The sequence below is a fragment of the Mixophyes fleayi genome, chromosome 6, assembly GCF_038048845.1.
Source record: "Mixophyes fleayi isolate aMixFle1 chromosome 6, aMixFle1.hap1, whole genome shotgun sequence".
NCBI classification, from domain to species: domain Eukaryota; kingdom Metazoa; phylum Chordata; class Amphibia; order Anura; family Limnodynastidae; genus Mixophyes; species Mixophyes fleayi.
Window position 1 is genome coordinate 45,861,561 of NC_134407.1, and position 27,625 is coordinate 45,889,185.

The 27,625-nt window shown below is 38.6% G+C and overlaps 1 protein-coding gene across 7 annotated transcripts in view; it reads right to left on the reverse strand.

The window, feature by feature from the left end:
* Window positions 1–432: 432 nt before the first annotated feature.
* SGMS1 (sphingomyelin synthase 1) overlaps window positions 433–27,625 on the reverse strand; it is a 186,105-nt gene continuing 158,912 nt past the window's right edge. For 4 of the 7 annotated variants that reach the window (XM_075216386.1, XM_075216387.1, XM_075216388.1 and 1 more), the window contains 5 exons: window positions 23,035–23,855; window positions 21,427–21,544; window positions 4,919–5,072; window positions 4,382–4,548; window positions 433–2,889 (listed from right to left, as the gene is read on the reverse strand). In XM_075216386.1, the coding sequence (XP_075072487.1) occupies window positions 2,713–2,889; window positions 4,382–4,548; window positions 4,919–5,072; window positions 21,427–21,544; window positions 23,035–23,660 (1,242 nt within the window). In that variant the 5' untranslated portion in view covers window positions 23,661–23,855 and the 3' untranslated portion in view covers window positions 433–2,712. The remainder of the gene's footprint in view (window positions 2,890–4,381; window positions 4,549–4,918; window positions 5,073–21,426; window positions 21,545–23,034; window positions 23,856–27,625) is intronic. The other 3 variants (XM_075216390.1, XM_075216391.1, XM_075216389.1) reach the window with 1 other exon arrangement.

Sequence of the window (27,625 nt, forward strand, 5' to 3'; positions counted from 1 at the left end):
CAAACAAAAACCCCAAAATTCTGACAAACTCCAAGCATCGATTAGGCAAGAATGGGCGGCCATCAGTCAGCATGTGGCCCAGAAGTTGATAGACGGCATGCCAGGGCAAATTGCAGAGGTCTTCAAAAAAAAGGGTCAACACTGCAAATATTGACTCTTTACATAAACTTAATGTTTGTAATTTTACTTCAGTATACCATAGCAACATCTAACAAAAAGGTCTAAAAACACTGAAGCAGCAAACTTTGTGAAAACCAATACTTGTGTCATTCTCAAAACTTTTGCCCATGACTGTAGTTTGAGAAACAGCATCACTTAAGTAGAAATGTTGTGTTTAACTTCCCAATAGATAAAATGCTTAATGTGTTTTGTTATCCTTGGTATGCAAGTCACACACAACATAACTAGTAAATTAAATACAACACAATGACATAAATATAAATATATTTTAATTAACAGTTTTGGAAACAGCAAGGGGACAAAAGTAACAATGAAAACGTATAGATAAGCATTGGAGCAAAACATTTTTAACAACATTTTTGGAAAGTGTTTTTAGATTAAGTCAATAATAGAAGACACCATAAATAGACAAAAGACATCTCAGATCCATATCGCCCAGAATTAATGGTAAGGCTATAAATACAAGCACAAAACACAATTCAAGGTGTTTTCTATTCGCTTTAAGTTTTTGGAGCCTTTTTATTTTCAAATCACCAATAGTTTTTACAGTACAAATATCACCTTGTGAATACACAACCCCCCCCCCCCCCTCAAACAAAAATAAAACAAACAACACAGAAGAAAACTCTGTTTTACAGAAAATACAGAAAGGATATATATTTGAATATATATCAATTATAGATAGATTTCTTCATTCTTAAAAAATTATATCCTGTACATTGGCAATCATATGATCAAATACTTTTTTCTTTTAAATATGGTTAGTGTGAAAAAAAACGCAGGTACAGGCATTTTCTGCACAAATAAAACATAGATAATCTGACTATTGCGGAGTATCAAATATATACGGTATGGTGCTAAAGGACAAATGCCACTGTGGGTGGAGGTCATCAAGTTTTAAACAGGCAGCAGTGTTTTCAATGTTCCTCTCGGATGAACTTCCCATTCAAATGAAAGGTACGCTCATGTATTAAGGGCATCGACAACACGTCCGTTTTAATAAAGTCCCACCTCCGCGTGAGCGAGGGGACCAGAAACAGACACATTGGGGGACCTGTAAGGTCGAGAGGAACACTGAACCCCAGTTAAGAAATATTAAGGACTATGGTTAAAACACCTCTCAAAACTGAATTTGGAGCTACTCTTTAATAGACTAAAGGGAGTATTTAACAAAGGTTTCTAAAAGTGTTGAGATATAGCTACTTTTTATATGGTTTAATTGGAAAAAAAAAAAAAAGCAATTTCTTGATTAAACAAACAAGTGACAACTGTACGGAATACATCGTTAGTCATCTTCATATTTCTCTGTTTCAAGTCAGATCAAAGAAATAAATCTGCGATCGTGTGTTCTATATGTGAATGCAAAAAAATGTAATAACATCTCCATATATTATATATATTTATATATTTTCAAATGCGCTATGGAATACTTTTCTTTAAAATTCTTTAAGACTGCCTACTGACCATACAATCAAGACAAGGAAGGCACTATAAACATTTACAAATCTCTCTCCCAATTAGATCTTCTCTCAGACATGTAAAAATCTTTAAATGTTATCTTTATCAACATCATTTTTGAAAAATAAAGGTAGGAAATACTTAGAAAAATCACTTTACAACAGAATAATTTTCAGCTTCTGACACCGTTGCTAAAGATTTTTACAAAACCATATTTACTAAACCATTTGTTGTCTGTTTTTAGAGCATTGGTGCAACAGGTAGAAAGATTGGAGAACAACGCTGCAGTCCCATATGAAATAGACATAAAAAACATTTACTTAAAAAAGAAAAAAAAACTATTTGAGAATCTACCACATATAAATTAGGAAACAAATGTGAAACAAACGAAATGAATGTACTCTAAACCAGAGGTAAATATCTATATTGTTTAATGCACGCGTTCCACAATGGATAATCACTGACTATTGACTTTGAGAGCTTCTGGTTAAAATCCAGTAACACTCTAAAAGTAGTAAAACATTAAAAATAATATGTATAAAACAAAAACACTAAACAAAGTATTAAGGAAAAAAGGAGAGTTTACTTTTAACTACAATTAGGCATACCTCTCTTGTACTGTGGGGACTGCAGCATAAGTGTGTTCAGGTACTTCAAAGCCTTCATAGAGACAACTGCTTACAAAATGGCTTAGAGCCCAGTATTGAGTTTAAGTGTTATGAAATTATGTTTTCCCAAGAAAAAAAATGTTTTATTCCCAGACATGACTGGAAAAGACACAGGTAGGGTATAAAATATCTTTATGTGGTTTCTTCATATACAAACAAGCATGGCTATGGGTAACGCCGTTCCCACGTGTGCAGGAAACAGTATACAGTGCATGATAAGATAAATGCTTGGTTATCATGTATTTCCAACATGGGTCCTTTGGAGAGAAAAGTATCACAGTGCTGACCAGGTAACTGAACAGGTCAAGGTAACTGAACATAGAGAGGGATGGTGGAGGTTCCTTTTATGGCATAGTCTGAGTTCTTAGCAAATCGATCCCTCAACAACACTGCTGTTCTGCGGATGTTATACGTCATTCAGCAGTCTGCTGTACTTGACTTGCCTAGTAGGCAGCCATGACAACGGTACGGGCCACTGATAGGAGCATGGTACAACACCCTGAATATTCCTCTCAAAGTACTGGAAAGGTCTGTACCACCACACTCGTGAAAGAAGGTTTAATGCGGACGCCTCTTTCAGCACCTGCAGAGAGACACAATACATAGTGGTTTTATCTTTTTTACATTTTGTAATTCTTTTCAATTATAAATTCTAAAATCAAGGAATGAATATGTTGCTGGAATGAAAAAAAGGTAATAGGCCTACAGATTCTTATTCATTTGCAAATTTTTTTTTATTTCCAACCTTTAAATTTGATGATTACCGTTTGCTTATTGCTGGGCTGACTGTTTCAATTGTGACCGTTTTAATATTAAATGTACGCCATTATCTCCCTGACTTACTAACAAGTATCTTACCGTGCTGCAATACGCAGGCGCTACCATTAAGCAAACTAAGGAAGTGAACTAGACTGCCAACATTTCAGGGGAGCCTAAAATGTGGAAGGGGGGGGGGGGGGGGGGGGTATCAGTTTTTGACATTACAGAGCAGCATCATTTCCTGAGCCAGTAAGCGATAAGACAGGAGCAGCATCAGTCAGCACTGACTCTGGTACCTCCTATGTGCGCCACACAAGGTAGAGATGCGAGGGCATGTGTGTGCACATTTGTGTATTGTGGGAGGGTTGGGCTGGGTCACCTCTGGAGTCAGATACCTTTTACCAGCCTGTCCTCAATGTAGTGCAGTAATTTTTTTTTACGCATTTTAACAGTTAAAAACAGAATTTTAAAATATGTGCAAGTACAAAGTATCTTGTGCTGACTCTTCCTATAACCTTCTTGAAACATTCTGATGAAATAGGACAGACTGCATTCCTTAGAGGGAGAAGACAATTAAGAACTTTTTGTACAAATCAATGATTCGGATCAATGCGTACTTTAACATCTACTGAAAGCATTAACAAATCACTAACAAAACTTGTTATAAAAGGTATATCAAGAATGTATTGAGCTACATTTTGGGATGTAACCAAATTGTTGGGTGCTTTAAATAACCTGTCTATAAAACATTTTGAACGGATATTCACAAAGAAAAAGCACTGAACATTTAGGTAAAAAAATAATAGTTCAAAAAGACCGGACACTGGTCACACATTTGACTGAGCGCATTGTGCAGTAAAGTGACAGGGATTTTTTTAATGATCTATTAAAAACTTGAAGAAACATTTTCCCCACCAAACCTCCCACACTCCAGCTAATTTAAGCCAACGGCTCCGCTGGGTCACACGGTCTTCTCTGTCTCTCCATGGTTGGCTTCCCTCATACATGGCAGTGATCCTATTGCTCCAGACCAGCAATTGGCATGTAGGGTCACAGCTCTGCCCAGTCCAACATTCACATGGTAATCATTATGTAATTGTGCTGGGCAAGGTGAGGTCTGTCCTGTGATGGATGGCCTTCTGCATGTTATCTTGCTGGCTTAAAGCGCCAGGAGCAGTAATGTGCGAGAGACTAGCACTGGAGAGGGCGGCCCAGGTTAGATAAGCATAGTGGGTGCATTCACTGCCGCACCTTTTCCCAATGGACATTTTGGGTAAGACATGAGTTAATACGGCTATGGGAAGCTCTATACTCACTGGTTGGTTGGCCATAGTATGATACCACCAGAAACACCTGGAAGTGACGTAATAAGCAACGACGACGTCCACTGTATAGTGATCATGTGCCAGGAGAATACAGGCGATCCCAACTGCGCTGAGAAGGAAGCAGATCAAGTGATACCACCAGAGGCGCCGAGAAGAATCTGTTGAATGAAAGACAAAACATAAGATCCACTGTGATCTCAACGCAATTCTACAGCAGTTCCCACATTCCAAAGTCCTTTTCATGTAAATGAGGTTTTGAAGGCACACTTTTTTTTTTTTTTTTTAATATATAAAACACTGGGCCAATTTTATATTAAAATAAATCTATAAATCACATTTATGCTCCAGTAGGTTCCCAGCAATTTGATAGGCTTTAATCTCATGCATGGTAGGACATGTGACTGGTAAGTGGAGCGAGCTGGCGCTCATGTGCATGAGTCCTTAGACAACAGTTCATACAGACTTATCACTATGATATTCAAATGTCAGTCAATAGAGCAAAATAAGTGTGATCTTACAAATACTTACACTCTTTAATAAACATGTATGTCAGTGTTAACATGACTGTGTGGCCACTGTACAGATAGTCCCCACACATGGTGTGTGACCCTGTGATTGAAAGTCCACCTCCTGCGATCAACTTTAATATCCTCCTGAGCTGGGCCTCCCAGTCGCCAAAAAGCTGGAGAAATAGAGGTAGAAACTCCGGTTATTTTACAGGAAACACAAAAGAAAAGCCAACCATAAAAACACAGCATGGGTGTGCAGTTCTGTTAGGCTGGAAATTAAATGTATGAGTGACCAAACTTTTATAAGCAAATAGTTTTGAAACAATTTTACTCATGGAGCAAATGTGCTCTCTCAAGGAAGCAGAAAAACATTATTAGGAAGGGTATGAACTTGTAAGTGGCTTTTCCCTATCATGCAAGTAAAACTGTTTCCAACTGGTAAAAATAATTTGTACGTTTTAATTTGGTAACACATAACCAGCGTGTAACTGTACAGAAAATGTGCAGCAACCAAATTCTGACACCTTTCATGTACAGATTAGAAAATAATAAATGTCTGAATGGTTGAGATGGGTTCTAGTACTCTCTGTGCAACTAGACATGTACTGGTTTCATAAATGGAAATATTAAACAATTTAAAGGATTTCTCTCCTAGAATCCAGACAGAATTGCAGACCATTCATTTCTGTTTGGATAGGGAGAGGGACTAAGCACAAGTACCAATCACAAGCCGCAATCTGTGATCGGTGTTCCTACCCGTACACCCCTCCTCCTGGTTTTCAGATGGGGCTATATAGCCCAAATAAAACTGTCTGCAAGGATCAGGGACCCGGGGCTCTGGCGAGGAGAACATCAGTCAAATATTTTACTAGGTGGTAGTGCAGCGTTACGTTTTTAAGACCAAGAATTACGAATTTACTCCAAGGAAGAGGATTTTGAACGTACATTCTTACCTGAAATGTAAGCATAAAAGGTTTGACTAAGCAAGGAATTACTAATTAGAGACACTATATTAAAATCACACAAACAGAAATTTTGCAAACTATTTGTTAATAAAAACAAGTGTCACACGATTACTGCTCAGAATACCATATCTCAAGATGATTTTGCCATTTTGGAGCACGAATCGCTTGAAATCTATTCATAACGCTTCATTTTACATCAAGCGAGCAGTACAGCCGTCCAAAAGTTAAACACTACAGATATTCTACATAGATAATCCTATATTAACAGAAAAGTTAAATGGCCACGAGTCTGTAGTGTAGAGAAAACCTTCAATGGTTGCCAGTGCCTTATGTGGAGCACCTCTATCAAAAGCCAAAACAATTACTGATCCAATTTTTAGTCGTTTGACATTATTGCACATTTTCACTGTTCTACACCCCACGCAGAAACACTGACGGACTTTTTGAGAATAGTAAAAGGTTAGAATCCCACGAATTGTCAGTGACAAAATAAAAACAAAACCACCACGTATTTTATGCAAAAGTGCCGGTGCCACAGTTTGAGCAAAAAAATAATAAATAAATACATTTTTTTTAATGGAATACAAATTATTGTATATAAAAAGATGCACACACACAGCTTGTACTGCTACACACCTCTTTACACATCAGAAGTGATTAAAAGATTAGATCTATTAATGCCAATGTTGCCAACTGGGTACCATTAAGAAGCAACTGTCCCCACCTAGTTGCAATAATAATAATAATAATAATAATAATAATAATAATAATAATAATAATAATGAATGTTGGAAGTTATTGCCAACGTTTACATCATTTCTAAAGACTGGAAGTTACGGTCCGCTTGCTGGCTGGACTGAACACAGTTTTTATTGCCTGGCTGCTGAGCCTCTGCCTGCGTGCACTGATCTGACACACCCTGCTGGCTGCTGTGCTCACACAGTGCCTAATATAAAAGGACTCTGTCAAACTTGGACTCAAAGAGCCGAGTGGCAATGAAACACAATCAGGAAATAGGTCCTGGGGAGAACACTGAATGCAGCAAAAGATAAAGCTATGAAATCAATGTATACATATGGGTAATTTTTAAGGCTAATTCCAACAAAAAGTTAAACTTTTGTATTGGATAGAATTAGGCAACAGGAGATAAAATAGCAATTGTTATTTGTTTAATCAAACCGGGGGTCCACTAATTGTGGCACCACAAGAGCAGATACAACCTCTGGACCTCATCCACACTGGTGGGTTGCCACAATCGGCCAATACTAAACCGATCGGGTTGAGCAGCCTGTCATTTCCAGCTTCGCAGCAGCTTTTTAGTATGGTCGGAAGATAACCACACATACTGGCCCCATAACAGTAAGCACAATCAAATTATGATCCCATTTAAACTAATGGGATAATAATCTGGCACTGTGCTTGTTTTGGACCCACAAATCCTGTGCTGTCAGGCCAAATGCTCAATATAAGATGCAGTAACCCAGCCTATGGCTAGATTAACAGTAGTAAATAGAAGACCAAGTCTCCTACTTGGGAGTGCTTGTCTGGGATACCAAACTCATTTAGAAGAAGGAAGGCACACAAGGGAGAGACCTTAACCCAGGTGGTAGTATGAATAAGCCCACCCAAGCAGAAGAGGATCTCCTGCTCTGGAAAGATTAAAACATCAGAGACAAGGGCTGAATCAAAAGTTTGCAGTTAAGAAAATCCAGAAAGTTAAAACAGCATAGATTCCTTGATCCTTAAATGTTCTGTGAATTTGAGTGTCTTTAAAGTGAGAATGGAAATTTCTAAGTATGCCAACGGATAATAAAAAATATATCACCCCTATAAAATGCCGGGCAGCGGCAACATTTCAAAAAGGACCATGTAATTTGGAAGCCCACCAATAGCACTTTGGTTTACAGATTAATAAAAGGAGGACAAGTCTTGAAAAGTAGAAAGCCCTGGTGGCAATATATCCTTTAAGATGTGCAACAACGCACCACTATAGTGAATTTGCTTATTTTGTGGGACTTTTGCAGACATCCCAAATGTACTGCCCAAACTTAAAAAAAAAAAAAAAAGTCGAAACTATAAAGCTTATTGCCTCATTTTGTCTTTAGATTTGTACCCAGTAGGCTTGGTAGTTGTGTGTATTGAGAAGCAGCAAGTTAACACAGAAACATTCACCATCTTTGGGTGCTCAATCAATCTCGCTGCATTGTTAATACTGATGAAATAATTGGTTCAAACGTTCATGTTAAATCAACAGTTTCTCAATGGAGAGTATTGTTCTAATTATAGGTCTGTGCAGAATAAAATCAGTCATAACAGCAAAGAATAGCCACTAAGCGCATAATAGACAAACATTCATTAAAACCATGAAAAGAAAGAGTGTGCAGTGCCTAAGGTTAAACATGATATCATCATGATACATCTCCAAGCCCTTATAGCTTACGGCTATTTCTTCCAAGTACCCACCACATAATACAGCCCTCCCTCTTTATAACGCCAGCTTAGCTCCTGGGTCCAGGTAACTACTAGAGGACATGTTCATTTCATTTAATACACAGGACAAAACTGGCATTATTGAGATGGTGCCATATAATGTAATACAAGTTTCTTTAGTCTGATGCAGATTATATACCTGGTGGTGTGTAAATGAATGTTTCTTAAGAGGATGGGATAACAACAAACAATTAGTACAGGTCAACAAGGACATGTTCACTGGTTTTAAAGGAGCCAAGCCTCTGGTGCCAGCAGTTAGTTTGAGCTTGTGTCAGCCAAGTGGATCGAGTATGTAGTATAGAAGAACAGCGTGGCAGTGGCGTACAAGAGGCACTAGTGCAAGCGTACAAGAGGCACTAGTGCAAGCACCGCTAGAGGGATGAAAAGTAGTCAGGCCCAAACACCAAGCATGTGTATGGTAGAAGTGGCAGAAAACTATATGGGGTACTTTTCAACTTGCCCATGGCAAGTATGAAAAAAATATGCTGCGACTTCCTGTGAAAACCATAAGGTCAAAATTCACCCCATACCTGTAGATGAGTACATTGGGGCTGCTTAGTTTTCCAGATGGCGTCAAGTTGGTGGTATTTCACGTGTTGTGTGGTGCTGCCAAGTCTCTTCAATGGTAGCATAGTGCCAGAGAATCAGGTGTTGGAAAATTGCACAATAAAAGACAAAATGGTTCAAGAGTTCAGCCAACAAGGAAAGCGCACACGTGGTTCCCCCTTACACTAGAGAAGTTGCAGAAGAAAGGATGAGTGTGCTTTTCCAGCTGTAAATGTCATGATGTTTTAAGCAATGAAAGCAGAAGTGGTTTTTTTCTCTTTCAACAAATCTTTCATAAGAGTAAATAAAGTTGCAAATGTCAAAAAAACATACAGAGATAATCCATTGGACCATCTACTAATTTACACAGGTATACTTCTGGTATTGTCCCAAGGTACAGCCTTTGCAATCATGTCATGTATGACAAACAGAATTAGAAAATATATACTTTTGTTGATAGACCATACGTCACAATATTGTTGTAGCTTGAATTAAAGCACACAAGTCTGATGTGGTCTATATACATTTCGGGACATATTGCACTATTTATTTTAAAATTATTTTAAGAAGTCATGGGGGGGGGGGAGGGGTATGTTTTTCATATTTTCACCCAATTCAAACATTAATAACTAGTTTTATTCTATCTCAATTCAATAAGCCTGTTGGAAAATATAACCAAGCTGTGGTAGAGCACTCTATGCTATCTCAACACCCGTTCTTCATTTCACATAAAGTTTTATAAACCAGCTAGAAGAATAGATATAATAGACTTATATTTATATATAGCACAACCAAACTACATTAGAAAATTAATCACCCACAGTACAAAATGTGTAAGTCAAAAGATGACACTGGAATAAGAATGAGAGCTACAGGTCTCAGGAGATGCCAGGTTGGCGTATGCTTCGCATGTAATGAGCACTTCTAAAACAATTTTTCTCAGAGCCCACAGGGATAATAAACATGACCCTGCTGTACTGTAATCACATCCACATGCAGTGCACACAGACACAATATCACCTCTATACTGGCAAATAAGAGGACTTTTAACATAGCTACATCCATTAAGTATGCTTAGTTATTTTGTCTCTATATCTCGCTTATAGATGTGGTCAGGAAAGTATTAGGGGAAAATGCTGTAGCAGGTGTTACATATGATGTAAGCTGTGCTGTTTGCTTACTGTGGTCACAGGATTCAATGATAACATAAGCCACAGGCCTTCTGCTGCACATAAAAAAATAAAGTGTGATCCTTATGGGGAAGGCAAGCATCGCATCAGCCACCTTTCTAAAATGTAATATAAAGAGGGGAGGAACACGCCAGCAAAGCAGAGGTGAAAGAGAATAAGTCCCTAAAACTACCATGGGCTAAAGCACATCTTAAATAGCTATAATGTATTAGCCAATTTCCACAATATATGATACATACACAGTGATACATTTCCAAGTTAGGATAAAGTACATTGCATATGTATCCTCAACAGCATTCCAATGCGGGTCCTGTAAGACATAACCTGCCATTAGCTCACAATAACCCAGAACATGACGTTAAAAAAAAAAAGACTGACATGCAGAATGATGTGTTACATGCCATTATACTATGTTAGAGTTAAAGGGAGATCTGCCAGATCCACAATACAGCGTAACCTTGGAAACCATGCAACACAACAAAACAATAATGACCTCACCTCTGAGTCACTGTTTAGTTTCTGTCCTTCATCCAATTAATTTGCTCTGCTCATCAACAGTTTGAAAGTGATTCTATTGTACAAAAGGTTAGACAGTTTCACAGAACCCACTATTTATTGAAAATGTGAGACTTTATATTAAGCTGACAATTAACAGAAGGTTATAAACTTGAAATCCAAAATATTTTCTGCATTCAGGCAAATATTTTTCTTTTTATAACTGCCAATTTCCTACAGTTTCTAAACTAGTAAGGAAAAAAAATTTTTATAAAAATAATTCACCCATATATAAATTCTAATTGTGTTCGTCCAGAGGAATGCAAAAAAATAAATAAATCAAAACCATGCAACAACCGACAATATATTAATTCCTTGAAATTGTATGCGGACCATCCCTATACCTCTAACTTTGTCATTGATACCACCATGAACGCCAGAGCTTCTACAAACATCTATTGACCTTATCAACATTCTGTGATCTAGAGCAGCTGCATCAAAATGTTAGGATAATGTGTCACTAGGACCAGAAAATGCCATTGGGTCCTCCACTGAACTGCAAAAAATGACCTTTTTTGGGATATGTCAGACCAGGACCAACGTCCCGGACACCCTCCTCTCTAGATCTTCAACTAGTGGCAGAACAGGGGTTTCAGTTTTTACCTTACTTTATTTTAGTCCTCCACTGCCCTGGTGGTATTCTCTGGAGTAATTGGGAGAATGTTTACCACCGCTGGTAAGGAGATTGATTCAAAAGTTGAATAAGAAAACCTGGCTTGTAAGAGAGAAAGTCCTCATGACTTAAAATAATGCAAGTAGAACATATCATGTAGCCCACAGTAACCAGTATTAGCTTTCCTAGTTTTACTATGCTAGATTGCAAAATGATAATATGTAATTTGCTACTAGCACAAGACCATTGAACATTGCTGCCTTATGCTCCATGACTGTAAAGCACATTATTGTACCTGCACGTTTTCAATTCTACAGTCTGGATTGTGTATGGATGTCTGAATGTATAATTCACTGTTCTACGTTCGATGAGTACAATATGGAATACTTCATTACAACATTCTATAGGAGGTGGCACATCTCAGTGCACTCTTCAACATTACCCAGCATTTGTTGGCATGCTAGGATAGTATCTCGAATTACAGCTGGAAAGGAGCTAGTGTTCAGATAAGTGTAGAGTGCAGATATTCAAATAAAATGCAAAATGTAAGCTTTCAAAGGCACTAAATTGTATAACACTTTGATACCTAAAGCACAGCCTGATAACTAATAATAAAAATGTCCTTGATGGGGAATTTCAGGGTAGAAATAAAAGGGTGTGAGATTTAACCTGGGAACGGAATTCACAGCAAGTTTTCAGACAAGGCATCTGCACTGGCTGCAGTAATTTACTATGCTAAATATCTATTCAGACATCACTTTTCCATCACCAGTAGAGAATTAAATCCCAGATACATCCTAACATCTGTTTCCCCTACCAAATGCTTGATCCCATCTCATTTATAGGTATGTCTCTTACCCTTGGGTCTGCCTTTTAGAACTGTGTGCTCCTTTGAAGCTAAAATGGCAAATTATTTATACAAAGATTAAAATGAATTAATAGCTTTCTGAATATTCTGCCAAGAGTGAAATTTTAAGAAGCAGAAAACGTCAGCACACTAAAAATCCAGGCCAACGTCACCAGCAATGAGTTACTCAGGCAACGTTTCATCCTGGGGGGTCTGCCCAGGTACACGGCGGAGGAGCAGGGAGGTTGTTTACTTTGGATGTCGCATGAGAGCGAATCACAAGCCTATAGATTGCAGCATGTGATTGGTCCTCCTGCTCAACATCCTTTCCTCCGGGTTGTGATGAATGAAGGAACCCAATGTAAAACAACTCCATGTAGCCGACTCCAAGGATCTAGGGGGAGGAGTGTGATAGTAGAAGTATATCAGTAGGCGGTAGTGCAAATTTAAAGTTAGGTTATCCATCCAGGATAAAGAAAAAAGGCAAAAATTACTTGTTGCAGGACTTTGTCAAAATTACTAATATTTACTAGAGTTACAAAATAGCCATTCTGCTCTCAAATGATATATACATTTTGGACTTTTAAGACCACCAATATGGCAACCCTAATCCATTAAAAAATAAATAAAAAAAAATGAACCATTGTACTGCCCTGGACATATCTGTCACATCCACGCACCACCGACTCCTAGGTAGCCAGGGCGCAAGCGTTACCTCATGTATGCAGCTTCCAATTGTGGCCAACTGACTGCTCATAGAGCAAACACAACCAACATCAACGAAGTGAGAGGTTGACCTGTCTTGTTCATATCTGGGGACCCCTGGCCACTGGGTGACCTTAATTTAACCACTGGGAGCCAGTGATCACGCTGTGTCAGTAAATGTTTTGTTCATATGGCAGAACCTGGTGACATATGGGTGGGGGGGGGGGGTTCCAGGATGGACAGATGGCTTTGCAAAGATGGCTAATCGGAAAGCATTGTTTTGTCTGCAAGCATATTTACCATCACATGGAAGGCAGTTCCTACTACCAGTCTGGTAGTAATGAGGAAAATAAAAAGAATGTCTCTCATATGTTAGGAAGAAGTCATTTTTATTTTCCATTAAACACATGGAGATACATTTTTTCTGCACAAAGACCTACATTCCTCTGAAGGAATGTCATTAATGTCTGAGCAGCTGCACATTCCATGTGCTGCAGGAGTCTTTAGGTTTACACCATACAGTACAAAAGTTATAATCAGACAAATATCAATTTGGAACCAACAATTATTTTTAAAAGGACGACATACTAGACCCATTGTAACACTTTCCATCGGATTTATCTGATGGATTTAAGTATACTTATATTAAATATGTACAAAAGGGCTTCCTAACACTCTGTTACAGGACCTGCTGTAAACAGCAGTTATACACCACAATATTCCTTGTTGTCTTTCTAATAAACCTCCTACCTCTACCTGCACTGAAGCCCTTGCATACCGGAGGTAGAAGCACTTTCCTTCTGATCAGACATTTGTTTATAGGGAGAACGGGAGTGAGCAGAAGGGACCACTAAGGACCATTTATGGATGCCTTATGTGTGCAAATAAATGCACTGCCTGCCACAAAATGTCTGTCAACAGTGCAAACTCTAAACAAAACAAGCCATACATTCCAGATAGAAGAAAGCTTTTAAAGTTAGAGCCTATCTAATGAACAGTAGTGCTGTAATGATTTACCCAGTGTGTCCATAAACAATTTAAGTCGAATGCTCCCAAACACTTTCATAGAACTGAAGAATATGCATAATAAGCAATACAACCGATTGTCCAACTGGATAACATTAAAGAAAATACTTTCACAACAATATACTTAAGAGCCAATAATCATAGTAAAAACTATTAAATGTTAAAGCCTGAAGCACATCATACATGCACAGTTTGAAATATATATATATACTATTATTCATTTTTAGCTAATAGAAATGTGTTTGGGGTTTACTGGTTCTTTAAACACATTGAGGACTTCTTATTTTTTAACCTATAATATAAACGTAGAAAAATAAGTATGGTTGTTCTAAAGCAAATCCAATGGGATTATTATTGCAAAACATGTCCCTCCTAGATTGATGACCCAAGAACATAATTGGATTATCACAGCTGGTGTTAATGTTACACAGGGACATAACCAAATACGATTTATATCTCTCCCAGCTGCAATTGCTAACTCAAACAGCTTTGCTGATCAATTCTGAGCCTGTGATATGGACCATTGGTTTCAGTATTACTGATGTCTATAGCATATCCTTTGTTCACAAATAGATTGGGCAACACTAAAAAAATGTCTGACCTTTGACAGCCAAAAGGGGTGCAGCAATTCAAATGCAAGTAAAATTCACACTGGGTCAAGTCTTATACTATGAGGGTGAGGTTCTGTTTCTGGGATAAGTATATGCACAATACTTATTACAAGTAAAATTCCCATTTTCTGCTAACGCTCCATCTCAATTCTTTCCATCCCCCCCATACCTGCAATCCCGCCAAACTTATTCACATATCTCCACTAACCTCTCTTACCTTCTCCTTTGCACTATGGAACGCCAGATCTGTTTGTAACAAAACTTGCATCCATTCATGATCTATTCATTTGTAAATCACTCAACCTCCTTGGCATTATTGAAACTTGGCTCACCTCCTCTGACACTAAATCCCCTGCAGCTCTCCTCTATGGGGGACTCTCCCTCAGCCATATGCCCAGACCCGGAAACAGACGAGGTGGTTAAACTTTCGCCAAGTTGCACCTTCCTAGTGCTACCTTCTGAACTCTCTTCCTATAAAGTCCAGACTATCCATCTATTTTATCCTCTCTGCCTTTGTGTTGTGGTCATTTATCACCCTCCAGGTCCAGTTTCCCAATTTCTTGACAACTTTACAGCCTGGCTCACTTATTTCCTATCCTTTGACCTGCCTACTTTCATACTAGATCATTTCAACATTCCCATTGACAAATCCACAGTCTCTTCAGGTACTAAACTTTTCACTTACTTCTTCCTTTGGTCTCTCCCAGTGGACCTCATCTACCACCCACTGTGATGGACATTCCCTTGATCTCGTCTTCTCACACTACTGCTTCATCTCTAGTTTCACCAATTTAGCATTCCCACTATCCGACCACAAGCTCTTTTCCATCAGCCTCACCTTACCTCATTGACTGCCCCCTGCACCTAAATCCACACGTACCCAACGACACCTCATCACCAGTTATATTTATAGCGCCCCTTAGTCCGCAGAGCTGTACAGAGAGCTCACTCACACCAGTCCCTGCCCCAATTCTTTAACACACACACAGACACCTAAGTACTTTTAACCCAATCCACTTCTCGTCATCACTAAAACAATTATTTTCTCCTATGTCTGCATTGTCCTGTCCTAATTAGGCTGTCTCTCTCAACAAAAAAACACTCACTTTAGCCCTAGACAATGCAGCTCCAGCTACCACATACAGTCTCTGATGATCCAAACACCAACTGACCAGCTACCTGCAAGAGTGCTCCCAAACTGCAGAGCACCACTGTAAGAAATCTATAAATTCCTCCTTTCATCTTACATCACTGCCCTTTCAATTGCCAAACAAACATTCTTCAAAGCTTTAATACCCGCCCAGTCTTCTAACCCACATCGCCTCTTTGTCATCTTCAACTCTTTGCCCACTTGCACCTCCTTCTCTTTCTCCCTGACAGCCAATGATTTTGCCACCTACTTCAAAAACAAAATAGACATCATTCGACGAGATATTTTCTCATACCAAATTCTACACACTTCACCCACTCTACCACCTTCACTTCCCAATCAACTCTTAATTCATTCTCTCCAGTAACTGAAGACGCAGTCTTTACACTCATCTCATCCTACAACCTGTCCCTTCAAACCTATTCCATCCCAACTTCTCCACTCCCTCTCCACTGCGTGCCAACCTCTAGCTCATCTCTTCAACCTGTCTCTTTCCATGGGCACATCCTCCTTCAAATATGCGCTCATCTCAACAATTCTAAAGAAACCTCTTTGAATCTCTTGATCAAACCTTTCGTCAACTACCGTCCTATTTCTCTCCTCCCCTTTGCCTCCGAACTACTTGAACGATTAGTGTACAAACGCCAGTCTTACTTTCTCTCCTCTCACTCCATTCTCGACTCTCTGCAATTTGACTTCCGTCACCGACATTTCACTGAAACTTCTCACAAAAGTGATCAATGATCTGCTTACTGCAAAGTCTAAGGGTTCTCCTGGACCTCTCTGCTGCTTTTGACACCGCTAATCACCCTCTTCTCCTACACACCCATCACTCCAATGGCCTTTGAGACACAGTTCTTACTTAAGTTCCTACTTATTGAACCACTCCTTTAGCGTTTCTACCTCTGGTCCATTCTCCCCTCCACTCCCACTATATGTTGGGGTTCCACAAGGCTCCGTTCATGGTCCTTTACTTTTTTCATTGTACACCACTTCTCTTGGGGCACCAATTCGCTCATTCGCCCTCCAGTACTACCTCTATGCGAATGACAACCAAACCTACATCTCTTCCCCCGACATATCCACTTTTGTACTATCTTGTGTAACCAACTGTCTTTCAGCTATCTTCTCATGGATGTCCCAACGCTACCTTAAGCTTAACAAATTCAAAACAGAGCTTATTATCCTCCTTCCTGCCACACTCACCACCTCCCCCCTAATTTCCCTCACTGTCAATAACACAATTTCCTCAGTCTCGTAAGCCCGCTGCCTTGGTGTCACACTTGACTGTCCTGTTTTATTCCTCTCATCCAGAATCTCTCCCAGCCCTGTCGATTCCACCTTAAAAACATTGCCAGGATATGCCCTTTTCTTACTCAACATGATACAGAAACTCTTATCCATTCTCGCATCTCTCGTCTTGACTACAGCAACCTCCTGCTATCTGGCTTTCCTGACACCCAAATATCCACACTCCAATCCATCCTAATTGCTGCTGCAAGACAGATGTGGAGCGGTGAGAGAGGAAGATCAGCTTTACCACTTTTCAAATCCCTACACTGGCTCCCTGTGTCCTCCAGAATCCAATTCATATTTCTCACCCTTACCTACAAATACTCAACAGCAACCACTCTTTCATACATCTCAAATCTCATATCAAAATACTCTCCATCTCGTCCTCATAGATCAAACTCTGACCTGCGCCATGTCGTCTCAGGTAACTTATTTCTCACTCTTGGCTACAAGAATTCTCCCGTGCTGCACCCCACTTATGGAATTCACTACCATGCCCAATCAGGCATTCAAACAGCCTTCAAAAATCTTTAGATGTTCTGTAAAAACCCATTTCTTTTTTAAAGCTTACCTTATCCCTGATGATCCTATTCACAATAATACACCCTCACAGCTGTCCCAATCTCCACTCTAAGACACACTCGCTCCTCTTGCTTCAGCTGTGCCCTCTTACACTTAGAATGTAAGCTCTCTAATGAGCAGGGTCCTCCATATCCTTTGTTTTCATGTCTATTTATTTTGTCTGCCTTTTATGTCCTTGTTTTATGTATGTCCCGTTTTCCCTACGGTACGGCGTTGTGGCGCCTTATAAATCTACGATAACAATAAAAATTGCATTTAACTTGCACCCAAATGGGACACAAATGTTTACAGAGAGCCAAATGATAGCATGCAGTGATGGTCACTGAAAAGGTGACTAACTACTAAGAAAAATGAACTATTTAGTATACAAGGCTCTGCCTTTTAGACTAGTTGCCTAATAAACAACCCTGAAGGAATACGTGAACGTTGTGCATGCTAATCCTTCTCCTTTCAAAAGACAACGGCTCTTTTCTTAGAGCATAGAACATCCTTCTTCAACCTTCGTTTTGTACTGAATATTTTTAGGTAAAAAAAAGCCCAGCAAGGTGCACTTATACATGTCATGCCAAGAGTTTTATCAACACATTCAGCTCTGTATTATGACAACAAAGGCGGATTAAACTTTAATTTCCTGTTTCGTTCCGTTCACATTTTCATTGTATATGGCCAAAGTATTTGTGTGCCAAGAACTGCCGGAAATGTTTATTAGAATGGAAATCACCAGTTTAGTTCTGTTTATTGGTAATGTTACTCACCATTAGATACCACCAATATGTTTAACAGTAAGTGAAATGATTACTGAACTAACTTTGAACTATTTTATTTAATGTACTTGAAAATATAGGCACTAAACACAGCTAACATTGGAGAAAACATGTCATGTGGAAGAATATACAACTCTCACCAGTTAACCAAACATATTCCTGATAATGCCCATTTCACAGTTATCTGGACCTGTGTTTAAACTAGAGATGCACCTTCTATTAATTTTTTATTAAATTAATTTCACCCCACTTCAGATGCCTGAATAGCAAGGATGACAGTTTGCTTATAGGGGCTTAAAAGGACAATTCCACCATTAGTATTTCTTTTTTAAAAAAAAAATGAATTCTCTCTCTCCTGGAACCCCATCCTGTGTGCTGGGGGATGAAATTAGAACTTTAGCAAACAGTTAGATGTAACTTTTTTGCTGCCCACCATGTCATGGTGCCAAAATAAAATATGAAAAGGTAACAGAATACACCATTATACCTTTAGGGCTTGGACAACTCATTTCTAAAAACAATTTATATGAAGTGGAATTGTCCTGTGAGCCTCTAAATACAGAGCAGATAGAGATGAGCAAGTTTGTGTTTTCCTTCAGGAATAAGGAGAGTGGAAATAAATGAAAGTACTGCAATAGTATAGTTGTGCTGATACCTCAAATATTTTAAGCCTTTCAAGTCACCAATTACAGACAAGTACAAAAAAGTCATATTCAACAAGTGTGTCATAAAAGATACTACATATGATCACAGGTATGGCACACCATCTGCTATAATATGAAACGTCTATTACGTTTTCTGAGTGTGGAACACAAGTGGCAGAGGGTCTATATTCCTACAGCCATTTATACGGCAATACATGTTTTACAGAAACACACAAACCGCATTCATGAAGATCAGGATTATTAAATGACACAATAAAGAAGCAGATTGATGCCCTTTTCAGCCTCTTTTTAAGGAAGCGGGGGATAGAAAATTTAGGAAGTAGAGCTTTTGTGTTACAATATTTATGATAAAGGCATTATTATGCAAACTGCTTCTAACCTTGGTTTACAAGGACCCTGACAAAACAGGACAATGAATGCAGGGTCATACGAGACAACACCATCTACATATTAAAGTAGTATTTTATCTGTATTAAGCACCCATTCATATCTGAATGCTGCTCTAACCTTGTTTACAGCTACATAACATTTGAAAAAAGTCTGAAATGGTCAGAAATGATAAGGATGAATGTAGAAAGTGAAATATGTAAACGCGCTGACCTATGTTTTCCGAATAATTATACTTTCTACTAAGGGATATCCGTTCAGACCCCTCTCCATTGAAGCCACTATTATCATCCTCTCAGAAAGGCCATAATATCTATTGTATGTAACATGCTGCTATCCTCCAGCTCACTCTCTTTTGAAACACAACATAAACCAGACAGACGCTTGGCTCAAAATTAGTAAGAGTTGCCAAGGCTAATATTTCTATTTAGCTGTGGCCATATATTGGACTTCATAGATACCCAATGGTCATGTCCCAATAAATGTAATATTTTTGGGGGTTAACATCCAATTATTCCCTTGGTGAGCACACCTAAGTTTACCCAACAATAATTTTAGTACTACATTTGATAAACTGTAATTTCAAACGTTAAACAGAGCTGGTCAAAGATATAACCCCATACCCCCTCAGGCTGCTGTTAATAAAATTTGGTTCTCAGAGGTGAATATAAAAAAAAAAAAATCAGTTAACTACAGAACAAAGGGGGTAAATTTAACCTAATTTGGGATCCTTGGTTCTCCTCTTAGAAAAGCAGTTTGTGTTTGTCTAGCCTATTAGACATTTTCATACATTAAGCTGGACCAAATTTGTTTAACTAGTTCTCCAAGCTATTCTCCCAGTGCTTCTGGGGAGCAAAGCAAACGAGTCTGTTTTAGGCATTAGTCCTCTGATGATTTTAGATATCAATCATACAAAAGGGCAGACACAATTATATAGTTTTAAATTTATCTATGCTTTTGAAAAAGAAAATAACAGTATCAAGGCCATTCATAAACATTTGCAATGCCAAAATAGCCTTGCTGTTGTAATAAATGGGAATATATATGTTTATTAGTGCTATTTATGTTGACTTTCATTTTTAAAACAAATTAGTGAAAAATACACAAGCAATACTGCACAAAAACACCAATACTCAGTATCAGCATATTTTTATGTATAAACCCAGATGGAATGTACCATTTGTTTTCACATTGAGGGGGGGAATTAAATTGTACGCAAAAGTGCCTCCGAACCAGTGGAGGTGGCACTTTGTGGTTATGTATCATTGTGGATTTCGCCTCACACTCCCATAGAGGTGTGCAGGAAAATCCACGATCTTGGGACACCGTAATAGCTGGAAAGGTGCGGAGCCGATCATTGTAGTGATGTTCAACTGAACACCAACCTTGGAGTGTCTAAGTGTGGTCCCCCTTAATGATCATCTGCAGTTATTTGATACACACTCATGCAGTAACACAAACCACATCATTCCGGAATGTCTCTTTTGATCGCCAGTTTTTGGCTAGCTATAAAGTGCAGGATACTAGAGCCTGCACACAATGAGGGGAAATAACCCCCTACCACCTCAAAGGAACAATGTAAGCTCTTGATTTTCCAATAGGATTTCTGAAGCTCCAATTGATCAGTGTTAGGAGATTATCAGTTTTTCTGTACTCTGTAATTCATTTAGGAAAAAACTAAACATATGGCCCTATAAATATGTTCTGTGGCTTGGACTGAATTTAATTCCCCACAGAGTTTCTGGTAGTGTCTCCAAAAACTGTTACAGCAATGTCAAAAGACATTGTTGCTGCCACCTCTTTTATAGACTGAAATTTCAAAGCCAAAATCAATACAATAAAAATCACATTGCAGTCAAGAGATTTGCATTTCTGCCAGAATATATTTAATAGAGGCAGGATGGAGGACCCCATGACAACATTAGAATAATCAGTAGATTATCATCAATAGATTCCAGTGAAGTGTTAAAATTATATGTAACATTGTCTAAAGGGCTCTTAATTGCCTCCTGGCAGAAGATCAGGTACCACTACAAGCCCTTAGCTGTAACATTACTGTGCGCTGACTTTCTGGCAGGGTGTGCATTTGTAACTGCAATAGGACAGTACAATAAAGCTTTATAGGATAGATAACATACCTTTGGAGAACAATTAAAATGCATTCCAGGAACTGGCAGTGTAGTAACATACATAGTTATGCAGCGGTACAAGTACAGAGTACCAACGATACAAAAAAATCTTCGCGCAATAATGGACCTGCAGAGATAAGTGACAATTAACACATTAAATTAATACACAAAATGACCAGTAAGATAAGAAAATATACACAAACTCAAAAAAACAAATCAACGTAACCTACAGAAAACTAAGGGTTAATCTAGACATGTGACCCAAACACACTGAATGTACCCGTGTGAGGGGAAAGGTGCATAAAGAGAACCTTACGTCAGCTTTTTAAGTGCCTTGTGCCAAGTCAGGCTGTCAGCAGGCACTATGCAATTCCTGCTCACCCCTGAGGTATGAAGGAAACCAGACAGGGAATGAGCATTGCACATTGAGCGCACACTGTATTCTGTTCTGGTCAAACAGGGTCACAGAAGAACTTTTTGATATTGGATTACCACCTAGTTATATTACATTACTATCTAATAAGCAAGTGTTGAACATGTTCTCTTTAAGGAGGATTTTGCAGAAGTGGATAAAACACTTGGAAACAACATGTTTGTTAGGAAAGCGGATCATTTTTTTCACCCTACGACGTACCATATCAAACATGTTACCAAGCAAAACCGTTAAAATGATTAATTGTGCAATTACAGGAAGAATATAGAGGAGTTTTGAAAGTTAATCAGACATTAGGAAAACTATGTAGTGAGCATGAATTGTATCCAGTCTATGCGGACAAGTGTACAGGACACACTTAATATTCTTTAAGGACTTGTAAGCCTAAAAAACACAAAATGTATAAATGTATGGGTAAAGCATCCAATACGTTGACAGAACTACATACAGGTGGTTACTTTTCTATTTACATTCACTATAAAACAAGAAGTCTGCTGAGCACAGCATTAGAATGATCCACAACGATATCATTTTCTGCAATATCTTCAGCTGACAAACCCCTGAATCTTACACCTATAACGACTATTAGCAGCTCCTTTGTATATGCTGTCCTGTATTTTATGCGCATTTATTTTTTTTCTTAGAAAAGCAGATTATTAGTCACTGTTAAATCCTAATTCTGTTAAGGAGCCATAGAAGATCAGCATAGACTCGGGGTTCACCGAATACCTGGTCCCGGGGATTTATCCAGTCTTGCAATAAACAGAGTACAAATTTATACCCACAAATGTAAGCTGCTTGGAGGATACAAATTACAAACGATGGACGATATCTTTGGATCACATGACTCAGTTGACTTTACACCTTCTTTATTATTACACAGGCGTAAATACAATCCAGTGAATTATTATTATTGACGACTCCCCTTTCTTTACAAGTATACAAGTTTCTTCAAGCCAAAATCTCATTACCTGACCAGGATAACTTAACAGGTAAAACTTAATTGAACAGTTACAAATTTAGCCATCTAATTAAATATTGTCAAGTTTTACTATGTGCCATTTTTAAAGTCACAGGTCTGTACCAACATGGTAATTCCCTACTTGTAGAAAACCAAAGCATCTGCAACGTATTCAAAATATAGTAACGGACGTACACACAACATAAGTGCAATGTTTACTCACCTGTACTTTAGGAAAATCCACTGGACAAGCCATACTCCCACAAGAATCATTCCATTAATTTCACAAATAGAAAAGGCCCATGAAACCCGGTCAAAATAATCAAAAAACACATCCGGGAGAGGAGGCTCCTCTGCCTTAGAAGGCACCCGTTCATGGACCACAGAGATCATCACTGTTGTCAGGATAAAACAGGTAAGTGCATAGAGGAAGGCTACAAAGGTTTTCTGCCACTCATTAGGAAAAGCCTGAGAACGCTCCAGCTCCGGCATAGGAATCTTTATCATCTCTTTCCGGATTCCATTTGGCATCCCGTTCTTCTTGGCTTTGCTGACGAAACCATGATCGTTCGCATTGATCTCATTATTGGTGCAAATATGTCCATTTGCATGTCCATTCTTGTGTTCCTCTATGTGGTTCTCAATTTTTAACGTTTCTATCATCTCCATCAACTGACGTCCATTATCAGAAGATACACGTGACAAGGGTGGCTTTTTAAAGTCATCTTCTTTTATCCTGAGCAATCCTTGGCCATTGAGGGAGTGAAAGATCTCCGAGTATTCCTGCAGACCTCTCTTTGTCAACCAGTCAGCAACCTCCTGGGGTGACCAGTACATTACTTTCTTCATTTTCCAAACACAACTGTGTGTGTGTGTCTTCTAAACGACCCGATTATCGCGAAGACAAACCAGCAAGAGTCCTTTTCGTAGCCTTCTCATCCTGGTCCACAAGTAGCTGTGTAGCATGGATGAGACTTGATACCACCAGGAATTTAAAACATTACATGTCTTCCCGCTTTTTTAAAATGCTGCATCACAGATCTACTGGAAAAACACAAAAAAAAACAAAAATCAAAATATAAAAACAGTCACAAATAAAATAACAAAACCAACTATTACAGTGAAACTAGAATTATTATGCTATTAACTTAAACATTTTTGATTTCAGTGGCACTATACACAAATATATTAAAGAAAAGTCTGCCCAAAAATTGATTGTAAAACCCTTTAACTCTAACCTGCAAAACAGCAGTAAACAAACAGGTTGCAATTTTCATCCATTACCATGCATCTTTTATTTCTATAATTTGGGTTCTAAAAATCATTTTTTGATCTGCTAATCAGATACATTTTTGCTGAAACATATTGCTGCGACCTAGCTTTTAGTATGTCAAAGAAGTAGAACTGTGTGTTCGTTTAAGTCAGGATTTTGTTCCCCAGACAAAAAAGAAACCTTTCCTTACTTTAAACCAAACACCTGCTTTACAAACAAGCAGAGTTAATGGCCTTAACTAAACTGGCCATCAATGTCATCATCATTTATTTATATAGCGCCACTGATTCCGCAGCGCTGTACAGAGAACTCATCGACATCAGTCCCTGCCCCATTGGAGCTTACAGTCTAAATTCCCTAACATACATACACAGACTATGGTCAATTTTGTTAGCAGAGCAGCCAATTAACCTACCAGTATGTTTTTGGAGTGTGGGAGGAAACCGGAGCACCCGGAGGAAACCCACGCAAACACGGGGAGAACATACAAACTCCACACAGATAAGGCCATGGTCGGGAATTGAACTCATGACCCCAGTGCTGTAAGGCAGAGGTGCTAACCACTTAGCCACCGTGCTGCCCAGTGTGAACATTTATATCATGACACGGTTCACAAAGGTGGCTTTATATTATAAATGTAAAGGTTATAGAACATCCAACGATTATACAGTATGTACAGTGGCGAACAACACCATAGTAGGTTTTTAACAGACTTTTCCTTCCCATGTTTTTTTTTGCATTTCAGCGACTAAATAAAAAGTGAAACTCTCTAAGGATGAAGCCCTATCCTGATGGGCAGCATAAAAATATTGTTTCTGTATTTGTTCAGTTATTTTTCCGCAAGCACAGATTTCTGACCATCAAACCAGGGCTTTACGTCAGACTACAGCGAATCCTCTGTCAAAGCGCCACAGGCAACAAGGAATCTCCACGGTGCAACAGGAGGGAACAGCGTTCCCCATTCAGACACTTCCATGATATGCTGACAGAAGATATACTCGCTTAACACAGTGTTTCCAGGTTCTAAAAGGCCCATCTGATGACATTGCTAATATTGCATAAAGCAGAGAATCTGCAAGGCGTTTGCACCATTTTTGCCTATGCATAGCTGTACATAGTTACAACCTGGAAGGAATTCCTCTTGCAGTATGCCTGATGGCACTCACCCTCTAAAAAAACAAAACACTGTGCATGATAGTTCATTTAACTAGTAGGACTCAATTTACTTGTAATTTTCCTTTAAAGAGCCTTCCGAGAAGCACCTGAGAATGTCTCTTCATGAGCAATCTTTGTTTTAGTTTTCTTCAGACTATTTAAAAATAATCTGTTTACAGACTTCCTGTTGACATGTAAATGTTACTTATACTCACAATACACAAAACAATACCTTTTCTGTAATTATGAAAGCCCAGTGAATAATTGTTTTTTATTTCAACACTTTCAAGGATAAATAAATTATTCTGATCCCAAAAGTATCTTAAAATGCAAGCGGGAATTATCACTTCCATCAATACATCGCTCTATAGAAGAGTAGCAGCTTTCAATAGCTGGAGGTTTTAAATGGATCTCTGAAGTGCTTCAAATGATTAGCAAGGAAGGAGGGGAGAGCACACACATCCCCTTACTCTGTCCAAATCTTGTCTTTAGGACATCTTTATCCCTCACAACCGTGCATGGCACAATACCAGTCATGTGGGTTGTCAAATCATTAGGTAGCATTTATTTCCCTTAAAATGACTGCCCTTCAGAGCACACCTCATTCCCGTACAGTCATGTGCATGGATCCTTTTATAAAGTCATTTCACACAGCCAATTGCACAGGGGACACCTCCATACACAAATTAGGAGCTATAGTAAGATTACGCTCTTATATTGTGCTTACCCTCACTGCCTACTTGTGTCCTGATAGAGAATGCCAAGCCTGCTTCCTTTACAGCTTTGTCTGCTTGTCCAAGTAGGAGAAAAACAAGCATGCTAAAACTTAAGTTACCTCATGCTGCACAAAATCTTATCCACACACCGTTGTAGTTAACTCATAATAAATAAGAGGAGTAAATGTACTCCTTTTCAGTACACATTCTGCTTTCTTGGAAGCAACTCCCCAATGCCAGCACATTCAAGCAGCGAACAACAAAGATTAAAGTAATTGGAGGTCCAGGGAACAAAACAATTCAAAAAGTAATGAAAGGTTCTTTTCTCTTTTATAGCAAACATTTAACCTGGCCAAACACTGGCTGATGGACCCTCACCAATGGGCGGCCAGAACACGGATACATCTGGCATATACATATGGCTAAAACTGATACAGCTACATTAGAATGATGTAATGATTACCGGATACCTTTGCATTCATCGTCTGAACTTAACCATCTGCCTGGTTCTAGATCAGATATATATCTGTAGCCCTGTTGTGCCCATGAATGCAGCTATTTGGAATTAGGTCTAAAAGTTCCTAATTGACCATCCAAACCAAATCATGTCTGGACACAGACTCGGAGAAGTTTTTGTTTTATCAGAACAAATTATATGCTTTTACTTGAACAAAACAGCTCTTTAATTTAAACACTATTTTAAAGAACGCCATTTCTCACTACATCCTCTTCCAACCCAAAAGGTTTTACTAAGCCACAGTATGGGTCACCTCTGGCAGCAGGAGTGAAAGCTTCTGGATTATATGTCTGGAAATGGTTAGATACGTAGGACATGGCGCCTGATGTCACTGATTACAATTACATCAAATTGCACTTTTGTTGCCAGTTGTTTGAAATAAGTTGATCTGCTTTACTGAAATGAACGACTGCATCCTTTATCAATTAGCTCATTTCACGGAAGTGAAATAAATACGACAACAAGCTTTACAATAGCTCCAAACAAACGAAGGCTGGATGGATCACTAATCTGCTGACGGTCATTTATTCATGTAAAATATGCCACAGAACATTAAACATTAACAAAGGCACACTCAGGCCTCAGCCCAGAGCCATGGATGCAGTGCAGAGTACAAGTAATCATCTATTTCATTTCACATTGCCACTTCATCCTCAGTCTCCATTACCACATAGGAAGGAACAGTCTTGTTGTTCCTCTCACCTCAGAAAATGACAGAAACATAGAACCTTAGTATAAAATGCCACATTTCAGTCATCTTATACTTGAAACCAATAATATTCTATTTCCGTCTTCATTCCTCAAACAGCTTCAAAAACTTGGCTCCCACACCCACTGGTGGTTGGTTTTTTTACAGTGGTTTTACGAGTGTTTTCATCTTTGCTAGTGTCACAGAGTAGCGACATACTCACTGCTATTTTTTACTACCATTGTGTTAGTTTGTGGAATGCCTCTTGGTCTATTTTTTTGCGATTACTAAAGGTAAATCCAGGAGCACTAGTAGAAATGCTAGCAAGAGCACATGTTAATATTTGGATAAATTAAACAAAAGCAAAATATGCTCCGTTATTCCGAAAATAGTGCATGAAGAACATATTAAAACATACATGTGATTTTCATGCACTGACCTAGGCTCCAGATAATTGGATAGAGA